At 44.3% G+C, this 25,703-nt stretch overlaps 1 protein-coding gene across 9 annotated transcripts in view; it reads right to left on the bottom strand.

Moving 5' to 3' along the window:
* Positions 1 to 25,440, bottom strand: part of SVIL (supervillin) — a 197,412-nt gene extending 171,972 nt beyond the window's left edge. For 2 of the 9 annotated variants that reach the window (XM_075922625.2, XM_075922620.2), the window contains exon 1: positions 24,996 to 25,410. Coding sequence is in view for 1 of the 9 variants with exons in the window: in XM_089776760.1 (XP_089632886.1) it covers positions 5,171 to 5,222 (52 nt within the window). In the remaining 8 variants the exon portion in view is untranslated. The other 7 variants (XM_075922627.2, XM_075922623.2, XM_075922626.2 and 4 more) reach the window with 5 other exon arrangements.
* Between the last annotated feature and the right edge of the window lie 263 nt (positions 25,441 to 25,703).

The following is a 25,703-nucleotide window of genomic DNA, read 5'->3' as shown; positions in this document are numbered from 1 at the left end:
AGTCCAAAAGAGCATGATTTTTATCCTTTACATCATCATGGCTACCCCTACCATCAAGGAGCATTCAACAGCAATCCTTGAACAATGGTTAGCTCCAGCACCAGTATTTAATGCCAAAAATTACCTGGAACAGGTTGGGAAAGAATGTGTTGCCAAGATCCAGAAGTGAACATAGAAGAAAGGAAAAAAACCCAGAAGAAATTGAAGAGACATATGACAGAATACAAAACTCAGGCTAGTCAGAATATAAGGAAAGTCAAAACTTACTCTACCAAAGGCAGTTCAACAAGTAAGTCCTGCTTCCAGAAAAGGCCAGATCAGGAAATGGAAGGCATATTAGGCATTTGACTTTCCCTTCCCTAAAGCAAGAGGATTGGACTATAATCCCCTACTTTCAATATCTGGACCCCAACCATCCTTGGTGAATCATTCATTATGACTACCTCAGGTTACATTTAAGAACTGTGTCAGACTCAGGGCCTGCCTATACTTAAAAGGCCACAGAGGCACAGCTGCACTGATACAATTCCCTGTTGTAGCTCTTCAGTGAAGACACTATCTATGCCAACAGGAGGGCCTTTCCTGTCACCACAGGTACTTCACCTCCCAAGACACAGTAGCTATGCCAATGAGAGAAGCCCTCCCAGTGCTGTCTATCCTGGAAGTTAGGCTAGTATAACAGTGTTGGGTCTGGGGTATGGATTTTTCACACCTTTGAGCACCTTGCTTATAACGACAAATTTCTAGTCTACACCAACCCTGACAGAAATGCATCTGGAAGACTTTTTTGTGGGCTCAGACATCCAGTGCGCTCAGGCTTGAAGAGACAGCATATCTACTTGTAATTTTTAAAACATATGGAAAGAAAAACTTTTACTAATATATATTAACATTGCTTGAGTCAGTTCAAAAAAGGAAGCAGTGTATTAGTCTAAGAAGGAAATTTTCAAGGGAAGCCATATAGTAATTATCGACAAAATGGACTTCGTCTCTCTCATTTCTATTTACTTTGGCAGATATTTCCAAAATCTCATCTATAAATAATATTGAGTTCACTCTGGAGTTCGAGAGCACAAAAACTCTGACAATGAGACACAGTTCCATTAGTGCCAGTTTTAAAGTATCTTTCATAATTCCACATCTAGGTCTTTCCCCTCTCTGAGCAACACTGCAGAATCAGGCTCAAGGATGTTGATTTGCATCAAGCAGCAAAAACCAGTTTTGCAAAGTAATGTCTCCTTAACCCTTGCAATACATACTAATACCCATGCTCTCCGTGGTCATGAAGTCCAGTCCCCTGCACTCACAGTAGCACCAAGCACCATCTAGACCAGTATTTCTCAACCTTTTTTAGCTCATGGCCGCCTTCTGAGCCTCATTTACCTCTGTGGCCCCCCTCATAGTCACTGTTATTTGGAAAAAAGGTACATCATTTACCTAAAGTTCTGTTTTTTCCATGTGGACCCCTAGAGGTAGAACATGGTCCCTGGGGAGCCATATGGCCCACGGCTGAGAACCACTGATCTAGACCATGACTGACAGATGTTTGTCTAACCAGCTCTTAAATATCTTCAACGATGGAGATTCAACAGCCTCCCTCGGGCAATTTATTCTAGCGCTTAACCAACTCAACAGGAAGCTTTTCCTAATGTCCGAACTAACACTTTCTTTTGAAATTTAAGCTCACTGCTTCTTATCCTATCAGCAGAGGTTAAGGAGAATAATTTTTCTCCCAGCTTCTTGTAATACAGGAACAACAAGAAGTCCTGTGGCACCTTATAGACCAACAGATTTATTGGAGCATAAGCTTTCATGGGCAAAGACCCATTTCGTCAGATGCAATAAATCTGTTAGCCTGAATCTGCATAAACAAGAAGTCCTGTGGCACCTTATAGACTAACACAGCTACTCCTCTGATACTTGTAATACTGGAAGAGATCAGAGACAAGAGCTACACAACAGGTTGAAACAAGTCTATGAAGTATTTTCAAAGAAAATGGACAACTTTAAGACTTCAGGTAAATCTTCTAGTTTGCATATTTACAGACAGCACAATTCCTCAGGAAATCACTTTAGAGTCCAATACTGAGTGCAGATGGGTGAGAGATTATTTTTTATTTTTTGGAAAAAAAATATTTTTGTTGCATTCTACAATTAAATGAAATACTAATATTTTCAACCATGATTCAGACAATAAGATGAATGAGCTAGGTCTGTCCTTTCCCTTGCATTAGTGCAGAATATAGTATGCGTCTTGATAAGATTAAGATGATGCTATAATTGATGCTTGAGAAAAATGAGGAAAGAATTGTCAATGTTGTCCAATTGACACATCACCTTTAAACTCTAAGGAATTATTTTGTGGTCAGTGGTCTTGCACTTCAATCTTACAAACTTAAACAAGCCTTCATATCTAACCCTCTTGGAGTTGTAGAGTGTAATATTTCCATTGGTAAAATAGCCATAATGTTACAGGAACTGTTCAAAAGTGAAAATGTCTTTTGATCTAAGGACAGACTGCTACTGAGTTTTGCTTTTATTAGAAAAATTCAATGCAAGTTAAATGTGGGTTTCCATGCTTTAAACTATGCACCTGTCACTCTTCCCTTCCCAATCCCTAACACTCTGCCTACCCAAAAAGGCTTTTGCAGAGTTGTCAGTCTCTTTCTCTGTGGGCCAATATTTATATCTGGACTACTGGTTTGTCTTCAGTTAAGTTTAACAAGTATAACTATGCCATATTTTGCTGACAAAGTTATATCGATAAAACTCCTAATGAAGACACATTTATATTGGTGTAAAGGTGCCTTACAATCAATCAGTGTAGCTTATTTCAGTTCCCGAATCAGAGTAAGCTATTCCAGTGCAGCTGAATCCACACTAGGGGGAGTTGCTGCTTTAACTAGAAGGATATAGTTAAAATGGCAAAACTCTCTAGTGCATTGTTTCTCAACCAGCGGTACGACCACCGTTAGGGGTACTCGAGAGAAGTCGGGGGAGGGGGGGAGGGAATATGTCAACAACTGAAATTTGGAGAAAACCGAATTTTTGTTTTAAATTTTACAGTGCTTTAGTATTTTTGTGATAGAAATGTAGCCGAGTTAGTCTGGGGTAGCTGAAGCAAAATGCAGGACAATGTAGCACTTTAAAGACTAACAAGATGGTTTATTAGATGATGAGCTTTCGTGGGCCAGACCCACTTCCTCAGATCAAATAGTGGAAGAAAATAGTCACAACTATTTTAGTATTTTTGTACTTTTTTACACCAGTGCACACCAATCAGTAGATCAGGATCTACTGGTAGATCTTGGAGCCTTTGACAGGTGATCCTGACAGCTCTGGTCAGGAGGCTGTGAAGTGCTGGCATTTCATGTGCCCCGCTCAGCACTGCTGTGCTGCTCCTGTCCTTTTCCTTGGAGCTGCTCCCTACGCCTAGGAACCTCTTGCTTGCTGCACAGGGCAGGACGCAGGAAGAAAAGGAAGGTGTGCTGATGTCAGAGTGCCCCTCCTCCCACCCTGTTTCCATTCTCTATTTAGCAGGGGAGGAGGACAGGGATGGAGAGAGTTTGCTGGCTGCTTTTGGTAGTAGGGGTGAACCTGTCTTAGTCCCCTGCACCACTACCCAGAAGCTACCCGCGGTAAGCGGTGCCTAGCTGGAGCCCTCACTCCAAATCCTGGCCCCAGTCCTGAACCTCTCCTGCACCTCAAACTCCTGCCCTAGCTTTGAGTCCCCCTGCACCCAAACTCTCTCCCAGAGCCTGCACCCTGAACTCCCCTGCTATTCAACTACCTCAGCTCATAACCCCTCTCACACTCCAGATTCTTTAGCCCAAAATCAGAGTCCGCATCCTCCTCCCCTGCACCACAGCCCTCTGCCCCAGCCTGGTAAGAGTGAGTGAGGATGAGGGAGGAAGGGAAGATGGAATGAGCAGGGGCACGGCATTGGAGAAGGGGTAGGAAAGAGGGAGGGACAAAGGTGTTTGGGTTTGAGGTAGATCTTGGATTGCATTTAAATTCAAAAAGTGATCTCATGTTTAAAAAGATTGGAGACCACTGCTTTACACACAAAAATTTCATCGCCCGCCCACCTAAAATTAAGTTGTTTAAACAAATATGTTGCAATGGTAGAAAAAAATTGTGTGGGTCTGAAAACTGTAGTTACTGGGGGTACTTTTTTTTTTTTAAGGGGTACTTTATAAAAAAAAAGTTGAGAAACACTGCTCTAGTGCAGCCAAGCCATTGATCTCAGCCACTCACCACCATGATCATTACAGGTATCTCAGAATTCAACCTGTCATCTCCTCTTCTAGACAAAAATTGGAAGCATGGGGTATTGCAGATCATGAGAAAACTCATAATTACAAGAGTAAACGTACACAGTGGTTGCACCTGCTTTTGGCTACACACACAGCAGCAGTCCAACTTCAAGGAATTCAACAATAAAATTTCCAAATTAAAGTCTAACGATAAAGGCAAGACTGAAAAGTAAAGGGATACAGAATTAGGGCTGGAAACTGATTTAATTTCCACACAGGAAGAACAATTAAATTAATCAGATTAAAACACCCCACTGTTTGGGTAAAAATCTCTGTAAAAATACTTATGAGACAGATTAAATAAATAAAAAAAACTGGTGTATATTTGAATTTTTTTTTTTTTTAAAGTTCAGCATAATTTATTACAGGATTTATATATTATGGATTAAATACTTCCCCCCCCCCCTCAAGAATTGTGTGTTAAAGAGAAGTGTCATTGAACAGTTACTTTACAGTATTTTGGTTATTTCTCTATTGAATCATCAGTAGTATCTTCATTTGTATCATGGAGTGTAAATAAGGGGGAAATCACAGAAAAATTGTAATTCTAGCTTTAAAAAGGAAGTAATAGCACAATATTGCAATCAATCATTGTCACGGGAAGTGAAAAGTCAAACAAAATCAGTTTTAAAGTGTTATAAATAAAACTAATCATTTGAGAAAATATTCTGTTGTAGGATATATATAAATAAACCAAGTTTTTTTTTTTTTTTATTAAAGGAAGAGCCTTGCTCTTCAAAGGGCAGGCTGGGGAGACAGAAGCCATGGCTTTTAGTTTTAAAAAAGCCTACTCGTTTGTTTCTCTCACAAGTCTGGCCATTACTTAATAGCCATCTCTAAAACACTGTATGTACCTTCAGGAACCTGAAAGAGTAGACCGTGACCAGCAGGTACAGTACAGGCCATCTGGAAAAACCCAGGAAGTCTTCTGAAAGCCTCACACTAATGCTTACAGAGACAGGATGAATATGATTGAAGATGTACTGGTTCCTGGAAGAAAATAAATTTCCACTTCAATAGCAGACAACCTCAAACAAAAGAAATTAAGTATAATTTGCAACAATAACCACCAAGTCCCAGAACTATCAAGTAAGGATGTTAAACTGCAGTTCTGACTAATCATATAGTTGATACAATTTCTATTGACTAATCATGTGGTCAATACAAATTGTATCGACTACACAAATAGAAGGTAAGGGCCGTTCTGCAGAACTGCAGCGGGGTAGTTCCTGGAGCCGGCTTTAAATGTAATAAAATGCAGAAGCGCAGCGTCCTGGACAAGCGCGAGCCGGGACTGCTCGGTCCTGGCTCACGCTGAGCTCACAGAACCCAGGGCTGGCTGTGGGCAGGGGTTGCTGCTGGAGCGGGGAGAGAGAGGGAGAAGATTTGACAGTATTTGGTTTTGCTCCTGAAATGTGTTTTCAGTTAGTGTGCCCCTTCCAATATGTGAGGTACTAGAATACAAAGACTATATAGAAATTTCAACACAGAACATGGTTTTAAGTTTTTGGATGTTAATAGAGTAGGCTAGTGTTTAAAGCAGATGAACCCAGATATTTTGAATTCTCATCAACTGCCTACTTTAGGATCCTACCCCTGAGACATTTACCTTCACCTCTTTGTGGCTCCACTTATCTGGAATATCCAGAGGAGTGAGGTCAACCCTAAAATTAGCATAGAGCCTCAGAAACTGAGATAAATAAACTGCTAAATAAAGGTAAATTAGATATAAAAGAAAGACATTTGTCAGAGACATGAGAAATCAGACTTCAATCATGACAGATGTGTGGCCTTAAACAGCAATGACGTTCAAGTGTGCCACAGTCCAGCAATCCCGCCCTCAAAAACTGTGCAGTATTACATCATCTTCACTCCAGTGTTACACATCCCAAACATCATTTTTAGACTAATAAAAGTTTGAATAGTTAAAAGTACTCAGCCAGCCATGCACAGCAATAGAATCCTTGCATAAACTGATCTTGATGGGCTAAGATTTAGTCTCTCTTTCCCCACCCCAACTGAAAGTGATGGATAGGTCATGGGCAATAAACAAAAATTCACAGCTTGTCCACAATTTTTGCTTCATAAACATCTGCTTTTGTGGCCTCAGGGGGGCCCCCAGGATACTACTGCTCTGGAGGACCAGCAGGGGTCAATGACTAGTGTACCTGCACTGGTGAGGGGGCTGACTGGCCCCCATCATTCACTGCTCTGAAGTGCCTCTCCAAAATGCCTGGGAGCTCTGCTGCTCTAGCAATCCTGAGGCCAATGGCACTGGCCACTGCCTGGGCAGCCCCAGGGATAGCTGCCCAGGGCCTCTCCAGCAGCAGATAGTGCAGCTGACCTTGGGGGGGGGGGGGGGGGGGGGGCAAACAGCAGCCACTCAACCAGCTGGCCAAAGGAAGCTATGGATGCAAAATCTCATTTAAATCAGTAAACTGGCTGCTGGATCAGTTGCACCAGCCACTACAGCTGTGAAAGTCATGGAAGCCAAAAATCGATCTTTACTCAATACACAATGTGCACAGCTAGAGAATATTTCTATGAACAGAGCTGTAATAGTATCGCTATTATGAAGTTCATTTGTTACACGGTGTTGAAGGCACAAGCAAGTCTAAGATTACATCTTAATTCAAATGCAAACATGCAAAGTAGTGTCTGAAAATTTTTAGAACTTCTGGTAATATCTTTCAAGACACTATAGCAACCATTGTTTTGGTAATCTGCTGAAATTTGGTTTTGAAACAAAATATGGGAGTAAGTTTCACAATATAAAAGACATTGCACTGGGCACTCATACAAAACAAAAATCTAAAAGTGAGATTCTGTCACTGGACAGATAAGCCATATTTCTAATTCTTAGACCTTTTCCAACAATTGCATTGACAATGAATCCCTCCTTCATTACAATCTCTGAAAGTTAGAATGGCAAGAGAAGTGGCAAATTACTAGCTGATCGAAGAAAAGGTTTATGGTTTTTTTACAACATGGTATGTATAGTCAGAATTTGAGAGTTTAAGAAACTTTATATTACATTTAACTTCTGTATAAACCAAATGAAAAAAATCACTATTTACTAGCTGTCCTACAAGAGCTGTCTGAAAAAAAGTTATCCCATCGTATCTGAGGTGCACTGTAAACAAGACTAATATTATCCCCTATTTTTCAAGTTACTTCATTATTTTCCTGGACAGCTATGATGTTCCTTTTTCATGCTAACCATCTCTCTGCAACACCACAATTACACATGACAACGTATGTTACTGTAAAATACAGCACAAGAAAAGGGCTTTTGTAATATGCATTAGACACAACTGGAGTGAACTGCATTTTAGAGTTCCAAAAGCTTTTATATCCTTTGAGTTTCTCGTGAACTTTTGTCTATTACTATAAACAGAGTAAACAGGACTAGTTTCCATACAATCTCAGTCCCCTGAGCAAAGAACTATAGTTATTTGCATCATGCAGGGCTTAAAAAGAAATCCACGTGCTTATAGAGACTGTGTCAGCTTAGCTGAATGCCACCAACATCTACAGAACAGCAGTTTACATTTCCTTAAAATGTTGAGCTCCTTACTTTTATGGCTGCAAAATAAAATTCCAAACGTGAATAGACATGAACTGACCCAGGGTGGTTCACTGAAGTCTTTGGACAGACAGCTCCGTTGCTGCTTCACATGAGTTTCCAATGTTGCCCAGAGTAAAAACGGACCAAAATCTTGTTTTGATGTTGAGATGGCTATGGGCAGCCATGAAACTGACATAGTTCATTTCACTCTGTGGCTACCTGGGAAAGCTAAGAGCTATAACAGAGTTTGGAATAGTTTTAGTGCCTAGAAAGACAAACCAAAAATCAGAGTGTGCTGAGAGGTATGTTATCGGAGAGGTACATGATTTCCAGCCTCAGAGCAGCCAGGTTCCCCAGTCATATTGGGGGCAAACAATGTTCCTCCATTCTGAATGATAGGAGCATCGGGAGCCTGCACACTGATAGAACTCCTACAGTATTCAGTTAGCCCTGGTCCAGAGTAAGAAATTAGGCTGGTATAACTACATCACACAGGAGTGTGAAAAATCCTCTTGCTGGGGATGGAGTATTTCATTTCTGCTGGGAGGAGAACCATCCCACTGGTGTAGGTAATGTCAGTGGCGGCCCATCAATACAGGCGACCTAGGCAGTCGCCTAAGGCACCAAGATAAACTGCCATTGAGGGCTTTGGAGGTGGGGGCACCGACCGTGCATTTAGTCTATGGTGTAAGTTGCCGGCAGCTCGTCTCGGGCCACTCCTGGGTAGTGTTTACACTGAAGTGCTGCAGTAGTGCCAGTGGAGTAGTTTATGTGTAGACATATCTTTAGTAAAAGATGGAACCACTCAGCAAGATCCAGGAATAGGATCCTGGGAGAAATCCCAACATGCTCCCTTCCCCAGTAGTTAAGGATATTGTTGGGCATCACCTCCATCTTAATTCATCTTCAAGGCCTTTGGCAATTCTTTCAAAACTAATATAGGCAACTGAGACAGAGAGGAGGATGGCAGTCATGGTGAGAGCAGCAGGTATAAGGAATGTGGGGCTGTGTGGGAGGCATGGTGGGAAATATAAGCTTTTTGTAAAAGGTTAATTACCAACTATTTTATAGCTCTCACAACTGTGGTAGGTGCTCCACAGAAAATGTTCAAAGAACTTTTCAATATAAAATTGAGCTTATGAATGATACACAAGATCTGGGTTGTAGCAAAAACATTGAGAAACTGGTTTTGGAAGACTGGAATAGATTTAAAAAAAACGAAGATGTAGAGAATGATGTACAAACAGATACATAAGAGTGCAAGAGAAAACAAAACAAACAGTGGGGGAAAAAAAGATATGATCAGTGGAGGAAAAAAGGAGGAAAAGGAAACAAGATACAACAAAAGCAAGTGATGCAGTAGGTTACCTTTTCAAAACTAAATAGACCATTAATTGCAGCACATAACTACAAACTATACTGAATGAACATATACAATCTAGAATAAAAGAGTTGGCTAAATCATGTCTTTGGTGGATGCATGGTGACACAGATTTGGGGGGGGGGGGGCACGGTGGAGACAGGGGGTGTTGGTGGTTACATTCCTGGTGAGACAGCCCTCAGGATAAATATTGAGTAGATTTTTCAAGCCCCAGTAATGTGCAAAGTGAACATTAGATACTAGGCAGCTTTGAGGAAGTGAGTTACACTTAATGCCAAACAGTAAAATTTCATAATAGTAGCTCTCTAGAGGTTAGCCCGAACAAGCTAAACATTCATAACACCTAACACAAACAACTATGAGGCTGCGTCTAGACTGGCAAGATTTTACACAAAAGCAACCGCTTTTGCGCAAAATCTTGCTGCCTGTCTACACTGGCCGCGAGTATTTGCGCAAGAACACTGACTTTGTACTGTACAAAATCAGTGCTTCTTGCGCAAATACTCCAGGGCTCCCTGCGCAAATACTCCAGCGCTCCCGCTCAGGGATAAGCCCTTGCACAAGAGAGCCAGTGTAGACACCCAAGTTAATTTCTTGCACAAGAAAGCCCGATGGCTAAAATGGCTATTGGAGCTTTCTTGTGCAAGAGGGCATCTACACTGGCATAGATGCTTTTGTGCCATCTTTTGCCATCTTTGTGCCAAAAGCATCCGTGCCAGTGTAGACGCTCTCTTGCACAAATACTTTCAACGGAAAAACTTTTCCGTTAAAAGTATTTGCGCAAAATCTTGCCAGTCTAGACGCAGCCTGACTGTTTCACAAAAGTAACAGAAGTTTTCCACAATAAGAATTTGTTATTTCCTGCAAAATGAAAAATGCCTAGTTTCATTCTAGAAGGCTAATTTGTTCATGGAAACTTTTTTAAGGGGTTGCATAAAACAACTAATTTCTATAATACCAATAACGTGACTCAGTTCAGGAAAAACTGGTATTATTATGCTCTCCTATGCAAACTTAAGCAAATGTATCCCTTTTGTCACAACAAATGTGACCCTGTAACTCTTAGAAAAGTCACTATCAACTACAACATTTAGTAAACTCCATTTTCTCAGAGCAACTTAACCATTGCCAGAGCTTTGTTCATGTTAAAAAAAATTAACTTGTGCGTATTTTAAACACTCTCTTGCTGTGCTTGGAAGATCTTTTAGACAGGCAGAGGAGTAATACCACACATATTCCCTATTACTATATGGGGCACTATTCAATTTCAGATCTTCTATTACCAATAGATACATTTTTGCAGAGCCTGGCAGAAAACAAGTACAACATATTGGAACTCTTGCCATTCAGGGTGGATGCATTCTTGGCACCACAACAAATGACAACATTTGCAAATACTGGGAGCCAAGGCTCCCAGTCCCTGCAGCTCCCGAACTCACCACAGTGGCTGGAAGCTGCAAGGAGCTCACCGTGGGGGCCCGGAGCCGAGGGGAATTCACTGCAGCAGGCAGATATGGTGAAGTCTCTGTGGCTCCAGAGTAGCCGCAGGGAACTTACCATGGGGGCCAGAAGTCACAGTAAATTCCCCATCACTCTTGTCCCTGCTGCTCCCCCCAGGCTGGGAAAGGAGATCCCTGAATACAATGACGTGTTTAAGAGAAGTGTCATAATATGTCAACAAGAAATAGTCTGTAGGGCAGGTAAAAATAAGGGATCGATTCCTCTTGCCCCAGTTGCCTAGCGGAAAAGGCACTGTGTTCCCAAACCACGGACTGGAGGTCCCTGTCTCACCGGGAATGCTCACTTCCTGATTCCCCACCAGTACATTCCCTCTTCTTCTTAAGATTGTGAGAGGATTTTGCTTTCTGAGATTTGCAAAATGCTTAGAACATTTGGGGCATTATAATAAAAAAAAGTTAGACCTTAGCTGAGCTACGGTGACCGCCTCTTCCAGAACTGAAATGTTAAGAATTCAAAACACATTCAATATCCTGCAGCAATAAAAGTTAAATACAGCAAACTGATAAACGTAACAAGTCTTAAGGAGTTATTTTTGCTTGTTTAGACTGGTTCCATGTCATTTATTTAATGCAGAACTTTTATTCACAGTGCTCCTCCCTCCAGCATATTTTATTCAAAGTCATTTCACTCCAAACCTAGAAAAGTTGTTTCACTTTCAATCCTATATACGTATGTGAACCACCTACAAATATTTCTATATGAGAATTTACTATTCTCCATGCCGTAGTGTTTTACCTAATATTTGAAGCAATCTCTCCCAACCTTCAAAGACAAAACAACACACAAGGTGAAAGGCATTTTGCACAACTAAATATCATGCACGTCCCAGATATTCTGCTGCTCAGATATCATGTTAAAATAACTGACAGTCTTGTGCATTCTAGAAAGTAACAATTTATAGCCACTAGGTAAAGAAATGCTTGCTTCTGGATTGCCTCCAGGAAAGATCAAAAGGCAGCAGGCGGGAGTGTGGGGGGGAGAAGAGAAGGAGGGAAAGGAGGCTGCTGCAAAGCAGCCCCTGTCCGCAGGGGGTCCGAGCTCCCCAGGGACAACAGCTGCTGCCACCCCATGCTGCTGCTTTTGTATCAGAGGCAACAGTGCAGGGCGGCAAGCAGCTGGTTTTTAAAACTGGCTCCCATCACAGACCAGCTCCTGCCTGCCACCCCATGTTGCTGCCTCTGATAAAAGGAGTGGGGTTGGGAGAACACTGGCTGCCGGCCCTGCCTCCAGCGACTATCAAATAGTTGTTGTAACTGCTAAAATTTCATGCAGTTACACGACTACTCAACTATAAAATATCTAACACCCCTATTAACTAATTAAACTGGCTCTCAGACTGGCCCCCAGCTCCCTGCTCCAGCTGCCAGAAATTAAGGGTGAGGCTTACTCCTTAACTGGTTAAACATTCACATCCCTAATCTGGATAATGCTGCAAGAAGCAGAATCAGATTTCAAGGTTGGGCTTAATTACCTTATGTAGCTGGACTAAGAGTTATTACCTTAAGGAAGCATTTAGTGTTGGGATTTGTACAAAACTGTCTTTTCTTATACATTATCAGTAACGTTATATTATGGGGTCTTGGCTTTTGATTGGACACACACATCCATATCAAGATATTCTTGGGGGAACTCAGGGTTATGTCTCATTTGTTTCACACCGTAGTTACATATTCTACTAGCCAGTAGAGTATGTTCTGTTTTTTTACTCCTCTTTAGGACCTATGAGAACAATCACTCCTCCCAAACCAAACATATCTGGTCCCAGATGGGGGAATTGGTTTTGCAATCACACATCACCTGTGAGACAGAGACATTGGAAAGATTAGTCAGGTGAGATCTACATTAGACCCAGAAGCTCGGCTTATGATACACAACTCCAGCTATGTAGAAAGCATAGCTGGACTTGGCTTACCTTAAGCCAAGCTTGGTGCCATCCCCACAGTGGGAGTCTTAACTAGACTCGCTAAATCCAACTTCAGAAGATCAATCATGGCAGCATTGATCAGCTGCAAAGCGAAGACAAGGCCTCAGGGTTGTAAGCCACAGACGCTTCAGCCAAAAATGAGTAAACAGTGTAACCTCAGCTCTCTCCTTCACACTTTTTTGTGGTCCTGAAGAAGAACGTAAAAAGGTAGGAAAGCATATAGAAGAGACATTGCCTAGCTTTGCAAGAAATCATTCCCTACACATGAAAAAAACCCAGGAATTGCGGTTTCTAAACACAAAAGTCACCAGCTCACCAGACTGACTTACAATGAGCAAGAATATGTTTGGGTGCAGGATCCTGTTTAGTACCAGGTTCTCTAGTGGAAATCTTGGATTTACTCTCCCCCTGAATGGGCAGTACGAAGAGAGACAGGAAACGTTGGTTTGCCAAGGTAAACATGTTCTTTGTAGTTCATTTATGCAATCCTGACTGGGTGTTACCACTCAAGAACAGATAAATAACCAGTTAGTGACAATTTCAGATATGAGTAGTTACAACAGAAAGAGGAAAGCATACAGACTATGGACAAAAACTATCTTTAGCCTGAAGGTGACAAATAAACATCATGAACTTTCCTGCCTGCCAACAACCACTCTCGATCCTTTACTATGCAGCATCTGACAGCTTGTTTGAGGCCAGGTCTACACTAGACCCAGCAACTTGGCTGAAGGTGAGTAACTTCAGCTACGTAGTATACGTAAGTGGAGCTGGCTTACCTTAAGCAGAGCTTGGCAGCATCCCCAGAGAAGGAGGCTGACAGGAGCAAAGCTCCATGGGCTTTCCTCACTCCTGGCAAGGGTGTTAAGAGTCTTCACTAGACTCACTTAAATCGAACTCCAGAAGATCAATCACTGCAGTGGTGATCTTCCACCAAGTGAAGATGTGCCCATAGCTCTCTATATGTAATAGCTTACTATCTTGTATACACACCTTGTTCTGAAAAATGTTTAAAATGATGAGTTAAGAGCAAGTTAAAGCAAATGGCACCCTCCTATCAAAGTCACTATTCAGCTAAGTTTTGAACTGAATCACTTGTTACAGAAATGGATTCAATCTGCCTTTAAATACAAGATTTATATAAAATTCACAATCAGGAGCCCTACCTAAGCCATTGGAAAATTTTGACAGAGCTACACTGTATTCCTAACAGCATGACCAATTAAACAAAAACATTTGGCCAAATACTGAATTATCTGGTTTTGCAATTCATTTAAGGTAATAGAAGATTACCAGTTAGCATAGGTGTCCCTCAATGAAATGGAGAAGGAAAATAGATTAATAATATGACTTTAGGAGGCAACTTCTCAAACCACAAGGGTATTTTTTAGAATAATTTTCTATGAGCCATTAATATGCCCACAGCAAAAAACAATTATTGTTAAATATAATTTAGTTAACTATGAACCTATTTTATACATAGAACTAAATGTGTAAGATGTGTTTTATAGGCAAATCATTCACTCTAACATACTGTAGCTACATTTTACTTCTAAGACCTTTGCTTAAAAATTGTAATGTGAATAAACTAATACAGATCATCTCTTTAATAACCAACTCATTAAGAATTGCTGAGCTGGTTATAATGCTATTTTCTAACAAAAAGTAAAAGAAAACTACCTTCTCTGATACTTAACACAAAAGCAACACATGTAGCTACAGTTGCCGGTTTGAAGCAGCTGTTTCTGGCAAGTTCAGAGATGGAAAAGTTGCAGAACAGCTGGGGAATGCAAGACACTTTTGAACAGGCTATTTGATCCAAAATAATGGTACATGTTTATACACAACACAATGGCAGCAACAGCCAAATGCATGTCTGGCACATGCACTACAGCTGCTTCTTTCTTCACAGATAAAGCACAGCAAGTGGATACAAACTGAGCTCATATTCACAAAATATGACTTTCATCCTAAAAGCAGTATTTTGATTACCAAAATAGTTTATTTTCCAGTTGGACAAAAATGTACAAGATTCTAAATCGTACGTTAACCTCAAAAAGAGATAGTCCTTTTTGTCATTAAAGATGTGCTGAATTGACATTTGCTTTCCACCAGTGGTTGCCAAAACAGGTTTGTTCAGTTCTACAGTATTGTGTAAGTTGCTATCTGCAATACAGTTTCCTTCTTAGCACTGTAGTTCGAGGCAGTATGAAGGACAACAACAAACAAACAAAAAACCACACACACCACCCCAAAGATGTAGATTTTTTAAGATAGAGCCTGCTTGCATAAAAGTTACAAAGAAATCTAGCACTTTGGAAGATTTTTTTTTCAGAAGAGGGATCTCATGAGACCTACTTTTGTGAAAATATAAGCTTACTTCCTAAAACAGCAAGACAACACTCCCCTCAATTTGTATTTACACGAGGATGTTATTTCCTAGGCTAGGTGTTGTGCAATCCCTTTTAACATATTGCAAGCAGCATTTAGCTATATGCTAATGTAATACAACAACAAGTTCCAAACACTGTATTTCAATAAGGACTTACCGTATTTTCCGGCGTATAAGATGACTTTATATACTAAAAAACATCCCCCAAAAATCGGGGGTCGTCTTATATGCCGGGTATAAACATACAGGCAGTCCCCGACTTGCAGGTACGAACGGGGCTTTTCTCGCCCCGGAGGACATGGACTGCAGGACCTCGCGGTCCTGCCGCCCGTGTACTCCGGGGCGAGAAAAGCTGCTCCGCATCTCCCTGGTCTGCAGACCAGGAAGACGCGGAGCAAAGCCGCGGAGGGGCTCCGGCAGCGGGGCAGACCAGGCGCACCTGGGCTGCCCCGCTGCCCGAGCCCCTCTGCGTCTTTGCAAAGCCTCGGGGGAAGCCGGCAGCGGGACAGCCCAGACGCGCCGCGGCTGTCCCGCTGCCGGCGTCCTCAGAGGCTTTGCTCCCGGTGTCCCTGGTCTGCTGGAGACGGTCCCCAGCAGACCAGGGGCACCGGGAGCAAAGCCGAAACGGCGGCTGCTGCGGCTTTGCTCCCAGTGCTCCTGGTCTGCTGGGGACCGTCTCCAGCAGACCAGGGACACCGGGAGCAAAGCCGGGGAGGCGGAGGGGTCCCACGCCTCTGAGGCTTTGCTCCCCGTGTCCCTGGTCTGCTGGGGGGGGCGCAGCTAGTGCGCCCCCCTACCCTCAGCAGACCAGGCTTTTGTTGTGGACCCTGGGGCAGAGCAGCTGGGGCGCTGCCAGTTGGCCTCTTAAGGGGGGGTAGTCTTATACGGCGAGTGGCAGTTGGCGCCCCAGGCAGAAGCGCCATCAGCGCCCCTGCCTGCATGGTCGTCAATGGCCATAATGTCATCATCGGGCTCCCAGGCCATCAGCACCTTAGGCAACTGCCTAGTTTGCCTAGGCTCACGGGCCACCCCTCCCCCTAAGTCAGGGGTTCTCAAACTTTGTGATACCACGACCCCCTAAAATGCTAAAAGAATTTGTGCGACCCCCTCCACCCTCACTGCCCTGGGTCGCTTCCTCCCCCCTTCTCACCAGACTCCTGGCCTTCCTGGGGTTCCTTCAAGGCATTTGTGGTCCTCAACGCCCTCCCACCTGCAGGCTCCTTCCCCCTGTCTCTTTCTCCTCGGTGCCTCTTTTCCACTCCGCATCCCTTTGGTTTCTTTTCTTTTCTTTTCCTCTCTCTCTCTCCCTCTCTCTCCCATCCTCCATCCTCTCCCGTGTCTTCTCTGTCTCTTCCTCTGACTGCCATATACCCTTATTTACCTCTGAGTCCTCTTCCCCGACCCAATCCCACAGCCCGCTGCCTGAGGGACCCTGCCCTCTCCCAGCTGGGGAAGCGTTTGGTCGCCCAGCAACCGTGCCCCGGCCAGCCCCTCAAGCATCCGCTCCTGCACCGGCCTCACTCTCCCACCGCCTTGCCTCCTGCTGCAGCTGAGTCCTGCTCCTGGAGTCCCGCGGCCCCACCCGCACTGCGTGGCTTGCCGGCAGCTGCCTTCTGCCGCCCTGCTGCTCTTTGTGGCCCAGGAGAGAGGGGTTGCAAGTGAAAAACTGAATCCAGCTGCAACCCCCTGCTAAGTTGCTCGCAACCCCCCTGGGGGTTGCGACCCACAGTTTGAGAAACATGGATGGGAAAAATTAGAGGGAACGTTGCCCCACACGCAGCTAAACTGCATGCAGGGCCGGATGGAGGCATGGGCGAGCTGGGCAGCTGCCCTGGGCGCCAACCCCTGGTGGGGGTGCCTGATCGCAGCTATAAGGGGTGCGTGGCACCCCTTGCAGCTGCCATCAGGAGCCGCGCACCCAGCTCCCGCAGCGCTGGACAGCAGCGCCCTTGCCCCTACGGCTGCAGGGCCATGCACCGCCCGGTGCGTGCACTAGCAGCGCTGGCCGGGCGCACATGCACCGTGCGCCCCAGGGGCGGGCCCGTGCCTCCTGGGGGGCGGCGCCACATGCCCGGGTCCAGGGCTCCAAAAGGGCTCGGGCCAGCCCTGACTGCATGAATATTCCTTGAGCCAGAGAGAAAGGCACCAACAAATCTCCTAACTCCCCCCCCCCCCCCCAGCCTGCCTTACACCCCACCACCAGTGTTCCCTCTAAGCTGCGAGGCAGCACAGCTTTACAGGTGAGTCATCAGCTCCACCCAGTCAGTCAGCTCCCTGCACTGAGCCCCTGCTGGGTGAGGCTGATTAATCACCTGTAAAGCTGTGCGGCCTCACAACTGTACCATCTTGCCCTATTCAATAACTGACCAGTGTAAATTCACTACCCAGTTCATTCGACCCTTAGTGGGGCAAGGACAGGACACATTCTATTCTTCGTAAACTCGGATTACCCAAGTATTTCAAGCAGAACCTATTGTTTTAAGTAAAATATAACAGATGTTTTAACTACAGACACATAGATTTTAAGTGATTGGTAGATCACAGAGATTGGTATCTCTGACCTTGTGTGCCTAAGAAAATAAAAGGGAAGCACGCAGTCTAAAATCTTAAAACCTCAGACTTCAGCTGTATCTACACTTGCCAGTTTTAGTGCAAAAAAAAAAAAATCAAGTTTTTGCACAAATACCATGATAGAATCAGCACTGGAAATCCTCATGCTGCACTGAAACTTAGCAGTTTCAATACAAAAATAAAACCGCCCCAAGAGCCTTTTTGTACTGATGTGCCAGTGAAGTCTCTTGATTGCTTATAACTGCTCTCCAGAATTGTTCCACAATGCAGAGCAGAAGTGGCCGCTCTTTGAAACTCAGCAGTCCTGTCTGCAGGCATACATCCCTCCCCTTTAATTTTGGGCCAGTACTGTCATTGCCCTCCAGGACACAAAACAAATCACTACTGTGAAATCCTCCTGCTACATCCCACAATGAAAACAGAGGCAGGCAGTCATGACGTGCTGTGCAGAGTCAAGGAGGAAGAGGAGGATGAAGTTGGGATCTTTGCCTCCCCCACAACTGGTTGCTTCTAATGACAGTCACACACATCCACCCTTGCCACAGTAACAATTTGTTGTGTGTCCCAGAGCAGCACATACTGGAATGCAAATGCTGCATATGCCAATGGAAAACAAGAGGTACACAAACCAGCACTTCTCTATCACTGACAAAACTGTCAGCGAAAAAAACTGCAAGTGTAGACACAGCCTAAAGTAGTATCTGGATCAAGCATTTTTTTCCTTATCCCACTTTTTGATGCAGGTAGGTTACAATTCTTAATACACTGGCTTCCCTTTTAAGGCCAGGTCTATACTATGGATGTAATAATATAGTCAATTAACCGATAAGCAAAAGCTTATAGATTAATTATATAGACTACACGCATTCCCTCCCACCACTACCCAGGGGCGGCCCATGAGCCTAGGTGAACCAGGCAGCTGCCTAGGGCGCCCAGTGATGACGTCATAGGGTGCCAGGGCACCCCGTGATGACGTCATGGCCAGACGGCCGTGAAGGCAGGAGTGCCGATTGCGCCACCCTGCCTAGGGTGCCAACTGCTGCAGCCAACCTCGGGCTGCTCCTGCCACCACCACTTGCCAGTAAATTTTTTAGCAGGCTGGCCAGCAGCCTGGCTCAGTCCCAACTTGCACAGGGTCCTGGACCTACCCACACTGCAGCTCTGCATTTAAAGTGTTATTAGGAGATAGGCGAGCAGGCAGCCCAGCTCAGTTCCGGCTCATGCCGGGTCCAGGAGCTCAGATCCCCTCCTCCCCCAGACTGGTGCTGCTGGGGACTAACTAGTAAGAATTCATGAGGTTAATCGTCTATTCAATTAATTGATATTTAACATCCCTAGTCTACACTACACGCGGAAGGTTGGCTTAAGGTACGCAACTCCAGTTATGTAAGTAATGTAGCTGGAGTTGACGTACCTTAAGCCAAGCTTGGCGCTGTCTCCACAGCAGGAGGTCGACGGGAGAAAAGCTCCTGTCGACTTCCCTTACTCCTTGCAACACCTAAATCAAACACTGAAAGATTAACCACTGCAGTGTCAATCTTCCCGCAAGTGGAGATGTGGCCTGTGTCTGGGACAAGTCTTGTCAGTTCAAGTCCTTATCTTCCCAGCATTCTTGTTACTTCCATTATAAGCAGAGGACGAAAAGGTAAAAGCATGATGCCACTGTCCCTTATTTCATATGCTTGGTCCATATGCATGGAAAGCCCTAATCCAGATGTATCCGGTGGGTTTGCTGAGGCACAAAGTTGAGCAATCCCATATTTGTGATACTTGTACAGCCCTCTTATAGAGGTCCCTTGCTTATTTAAATCATTTAACACCTGGTTGGGGGTGGATCAGCTCTTTTGTGGTTACTGAAGAACTAGCAATGAACATCTCCCAAATCTGCAATGTATTTCAGTAACAACCATAAATGAACATATTTTGACAGAATAAATGAATTCAGAAAATCATAACCTTTCCTATTGTCATGTATGTGGCATATTTTGTATGAAATATCACCATCATAAATGATGATGATGGGGGTTACAGGGAGCTACTTTGATATACAGAACGCCACACCTCCTCAAGGAAACAAAAACAGTGGAGAGTTAGTAAGGCAAATCATTTTAGTTGTAAACACTTCCAGAGAGGTATCACCCACTGGGAAGGCCAACATTCATTGGTTCAGACTGGATTTTTCAAAAACCAACAGACAATGAAAGATACTTGATAGAAAGAGGCTGGGTTTAAACTGATTTCAGGTTTTCTTTCAGATACAGCAAATAGACAGGACCTTCCATCCAAGAGAGGCCCTAGCCCTTTTGTAAGGGGTGAAAAGATTCTGTTCTAGTAGTGCCTATTAGGTAGATGGCTCAGGATGACTTTAAGTCAACATTTTAACGTGTATAGGAACTTCTCTTGTTTTTTGCATCCTCTTCTATGGAATGCTTTGCCCTAAGAATAAATGTGCTTGCTTTGTAAGAACCGTGTGATCTTTTGTAACTTCTGCCAAACCTCCCCATAGCTCCCAAAACAAAGCACAGGCTCTAACTGTTAGTCTGGACAGCTGCAGATATCACAGGGTAAAGTAGGTCGCTGTGCAGCTGTAAAAAACACCAGTCAGAAAGGAGAAAGATGCACCCCAATCAAGTTGATGGCTGGGAACCCTAAAACCACAAGCGTCTGCCCTCAGAAATGACTGAAGGAAGAGAGTGTCAAAGTATGATTAACCCTTCAATTGCAATACTAGCTCATCCTTTACCTCTTAATGTTTCCTGTGAATTAAGAACAATGTAGTACTAAACATCTACCGGTATATTATGTCCTATCACTTGGTAATAGCATCACAACAGCCACATGAAGGGAGAGGCAAAAGTAAAGGAAATTAAGACTAAGGGATAACTCCATTTATTTATCTGATACAGAAGCGAGGATATTTTGAGCCACTAGTTGTAAACCAGGAAATGCGCCCTCCTCCTCCAATTATATAACAAAGGCTATTTTTAAAAGCAGTGTATTTCTAAGTGCATCTTCTACAAACCAGTTTCAAACTCTTCCGCTACTAGTGGCCCACGAATGAGGACAAATTTGTCAAGCCCCAAAAGCATAATTTTATCATAGTTAGTGAATTCAGTACATTTAAAACTACTTCCATATGGAAATACTAAACTTTCAATAAAAACTAGATTACAACGCCACTGTTTAAGAAAAAGTATTTTAATTTTTATTTTAAAAAAAGTGACAAGCCTGTAATCCTAAACTCAGGTTCCAGCAGCCTGGATTTCTTGTCAATTTCACACCTCAAGCTGGAGCCCTGAAATTGACAAGACAGCCAAAGTAAGTGATGCAGTATCTATGCATCTATACTACTTCACCTTAATTGCACAGACATAAGGCCTATACCTCTCAAGAAAGTGGAGTTATTATGATAGTGTAGTATGGCATTCAGCATCAGTTGATAAGCCTGTGGTGTATACACTGACATAACTCTATATCATAGACAATATCCCAAAAGCTTGAAGCAAGAGCTGGCCATCAGGATGGGAAAGAAAACCAATCCAAGAGCTCAGAGCACTCCCATGAACACTTGTATGCTGTGGATTCTATTGAAGCTCATGTGGCTATAGAACCAAATAATGCAGAACCAAATTTTGTCTTGCAAGTCATCCTAGCTGGTCATCATCTGCAAATTTTGTAAGAATACTCTGTTACCCAGTTAGTGACAACTGACTAGTACTGGACCCAGGCTTAGCCTCTGAGGGACCCCACTAGAAACCCCCTCCCAATCTGATAGCAAACCACTGAAGACTACTGTTTGAGTATGGTTGGTTATCCATCCACCTTACAGTAACCTGTTTGAGAGACTCTAAATCAGGGGTCTCCAAACTTTTCAGCCCGAGGGCCGCATTAACTATCAAACAGCAGTTCGGGGGCCGACTACACACTTGAGGTCCAAATAAAAAACAATCAAAACATGGATGTTGTTTTTAATTATTTATTTAATATTATTTTATTCAGTTATTATTTAATAACACATTCATACACTACACATGAACACCTGTATTAGTGTGAATGGTGAAATTGTTTCCTGGATGCCAAAATAGCAGACATTTCTGGCTTTAGATTTGTTGTCCCTAACTCAACAGTGACCTGAGATTATCATCGGACAAGTTTGTTCTCAAATTGTTCTTCACATATTTCATTCTTGAAAATGTTTGTTCACACAGGTATGTTGTTCCAAAGATTGAAAGGTACCTTGATGCAAAAGTTTTGACATTAGGAAAGTCTTCCTTGGGCAAAAACTGGTAAAAACCCACCAGTCCTATTTTGAACTTGTCCCTAAGGAGGTCATTTGCTTGCAACTCAATGACTCCAGCTGCAGTTCATCTGGGCAACTGGCCACATCTGCTTCAAATGGGTTTTGAAACAATCTCACTTCTTCTGCCTTTGAATCCAAAAAGGTCTCCACGGGCCGGATGAGAGGGCCTCGCGGGCCGCATCCGGCCCCCGGGCCGTAGTTTGGAGACCCCTGCTCTAAATCATACCTCTTACAGTAGCAAGCTACCCCAGGCATCTCAATGGAGTATCAGCTAGGAAATGGTCCTGCTAGGATAGTATTGGCTATGTAATACAAGAGTACAACTGCCCAGGCTCTCTCCCTCCCCCTAACCAGCATATATCCCAGCAGAGAAAGTAACAGAGGATCCCTTCTGCTACCAGTCCTGCCTCTTGGGAAGGAAACCCCTGCTGCCCCTCCTCAATAGAGTGGGACCACATGCCACTGTCCCTGTGTCTCTGGAAGGTGAGTGGGGACTCTTGTCACTGCTATTCCTAAGTGCAGAGGCAGGTTCACAGTATAGGAGTAGGGGTGGAACATGGAGCCATAATGGGGTCTTCTGGTTGTACGACTAGGCCCTGAATAATAGTCCATTATAATTAAAATATAGTTCAGTCGTACTATTGTAAACAGGTTCAAGGAAGAGAAGGGTAGCCGTGTTAGTCTGAGTCTGCATAAATAACAAGAAGTCCTGTGGCACTTTATAGACTAACAGATTTATTGGAGCATAAGCTTTCGTGGGCAAAGACCCACTTCTGACAAAATGGGCCTTTGCCCACGAAAGCTTATGCTCCAATAAATCTGTTAGTCTATAAAGGTGCCAAAGGACTTCTCGTTATTTATGCAGCTTCAAGTAAGTTACAGATCTAATGGGAACAACTGATCAAGAGTTTTCCATTATATTTTCAAACAGCTATTATTTTCTCATTTGTATGAATTTCAAAATACTGCAAGACATTTGTCAGCATTTAACAAAGTAATTTTTAAAAAGCATGTGTACTGAAAAGACTGGACTTCTTAGCTGATATCACAAGATATTCCTCATATTATATTTTGAGTATATGTGGAATACCCTCCAAAAATTGCAGTTCACTCATATAAAAGCTCTGCCCTTTAATACCAGGAACATTAACATGGACTAGTTAGCTCAGATGACACTAACAGCTGTTGAAGCACAAACAGAACATCAAGAATAAACTGATAATGTCTCAACTCGTTTGTTTGCTTTCTAACCTCTGCCTTATTGCCCCCTTCCTAACTCTAAACCCATATGTAATCAGTCTATTGTAAGACCCCTTCAAGCTCTCATGAGAATCATAATCCATAACTGTATACCCAACTAAGGAGCATTGTTAAGCAGTTCCAATTCAGCCTTTAAACAGACTGCTAATGTACTGTGTCTCTGCACTACAGGCAAAATTCTGCACATTCATTACAGAGTTTATAAACATTTGCATCTACTTCTCAACTTTTTCCCCCCCCATCCATTTAAACATACTTCTTTCTCCTTCTACTCATACTTCTGACTGCAAAAAGACAGTGACAATTGGAAAGGGCAGGCCAAAATCCCACTGCAGAAGACCGCTTATCAATCTCATCTTTTGGCTTTGGGCTCTGGGCCAAATCAAGAGTTTATACACAACAGTAACCAGATATTGTGCAGATTCTTTCCTCTTCTCACTTTTCCAACCAAAATGAAATCAGAAGATCTCTCACACAAACTCATCTGGCAACTTTTTCTAGTAAAGAAAAGTGACATTTCCTTCAGATTTTTAAACTTCATTCCTTACTTGCCTGTGCAATAAGTGATTGCAACAATGGAAGAGCACCCTCTGCAGCACTACAGACAATACTGCTGCCAGCTCAGGGAGGATGTCAAGATAAAGGAAAGTTCCATTTTAGTAAAAGTTGTCCTTATCTTACTAATGCAGTTTGATTGTATCTGCACTCAATATTTTCCTACAGTCACTGTAGGAAAGAAATTCTGTGAACAACTGTTTTATCATACCTCTGCTGACTATACATAATTATAGACAGATACTTCCAACACTGTCTTTGATGTAATATTAAGATATGCAATTTACAACAACAAAAACAAAAGTCAGAAAAATTCAGGCAAAATACCAGCCAACAGTCCTGGGAGACTGTTTCCTGCAATCAAGAGAGATTAATTTAAACACCCATCCACACACATTTTTTAATTAAAAATATGCAAAAACTAAGTCCCACCGAAGTTTTTCTTCAATTTTTTAAAATATTGCCTTGCAGTATTCTTAAACGAAATATTGCAAAATTAAGATCCTGAAAGTGAAACTCAGTATGTACAATGGTGAAATTGACCGCGGAATCATTGCTCAAGTGGAAAGACAGACAAAAGGTAAGTAGCTGGTATAATTAAAGTTAAGTAAACAAGAACTTAAATAAAACAGACTCTAGCCATTTAAAAGCATGTGATATCTGTTTGCAACACATGATTTTAAGAGAGCAGTGTCTGTTTAATACAAAGCTGTCACTCGGCTACGAAGGGCGATTTTTGTAAAGGGTGTGCTACCTCTACCTCACTCATGTAGTGCCAGCAGTCCTTTCGTGAGACGGGGAGAAGTCAAACTCCTTCGGGGCTCAACAAGAGATATTCAACAATCGCTTGCACAACTACAGAGACCTAGTTCCACGTTGTTTGTCCGATTCGTAATTTGTTGTGGACTAGGCGTTGACCAGACTGAAAAAATTAGCAGCCTTCTCCGTGTGGAGAAGGGGGCGGTATTTGGAGAAGATTCCGACACCCGTCCCCTCTGTCTCACCTCGCACCCGCAAACTACCCAGAGGAAACTTTCACCTGGGCAAACAACCGCCGGTCACACACGCTCCCCGGCAGGCGCGCCCACGCTGTGCCTGAAGCGAGCCCAGCTCGCAGGGCTAATGCTGCCACCCGCGCGCGGGGCACAGCGGAGAGCGGGGCCCTTTGTCCCGGGGGCGGCGCAGGAGGCCAAGGCGGGTCCCTTACCTCGCGGCAGGCGGGTGTCTCCAGCGAAGGCCCCGCAGCCCGGCCACCTGCTCCGCGCCGCCAGCCAGCTGCAGCGCCAACAAAGGCGACTTGCCGGCGCGAGCGAGGCAGGCGGCTCCGGGTCCGGCGGGGGGCGTGCGCTCGGCCAAGGCGCGCCGCGTGGGGCCGGCCGGCGGGGAGCGGGCGCTGCTCAGTGCCCCGCCAGCCCGGCGCCGCCGAGGGAGCGCCCCGGCAGCGCCCCACGGGCAGAGCGCGCTCGAGCCTGTGCCGGGGGAGGCTGCGCTGGCGCCCACAGCTGCCTGCCTGCCCCGGGGGTGGAGCGGGTGCCCCGCGGGAGGTGGCGCCCTGCGCGGCGGGAGTAAGTTGCCCTGTTGCGCCGGGCCCGGCCCGCCTCCTGCTCCCGGCGCTGTCCCCCAGGCTCACCCCGGCACCGGCCGCTTCCGCGCTGCTCTCGCAGACACTTCTTAAAGGGGCCGCGCCGCAGTGTCCCGGGGCGGGCCGGCCGCTGCGCGGGGCACGGGGTGACGGGGCGCTGGAGCTAGGGGCGGGGTGACGGGCATGTGGAGCTGCGTGGTGTGGGCTGCCGGGGAGGGGCGTGTCTGGAGTGTGTGGTGGGGCTCCAAGGGGGTGACTGGAGACTAGAGCAGTGGGATGGGTCCAAGAGGGGTGACTGGGGGCTGGGACCGGTGGGACAGTGGTCTGCGGGTA

This window comes from Pelodiscus sinensis, chromosome 2 (genome assembly GCF_052426305.1).
Source record: "Pelodiscus sinensis isolate ZL-2025 chromosome 2, ASM5242630v1, whole genome shotgun sequence".
NCBI lineage: Eukaryota > Metazoa > Chordata > Testudines > Trionychidae > Pelodiscus > Pelodiscus sinensis.
This window is presented reverse-complemented; position numbering and strand designations above follow the sequence as displayed.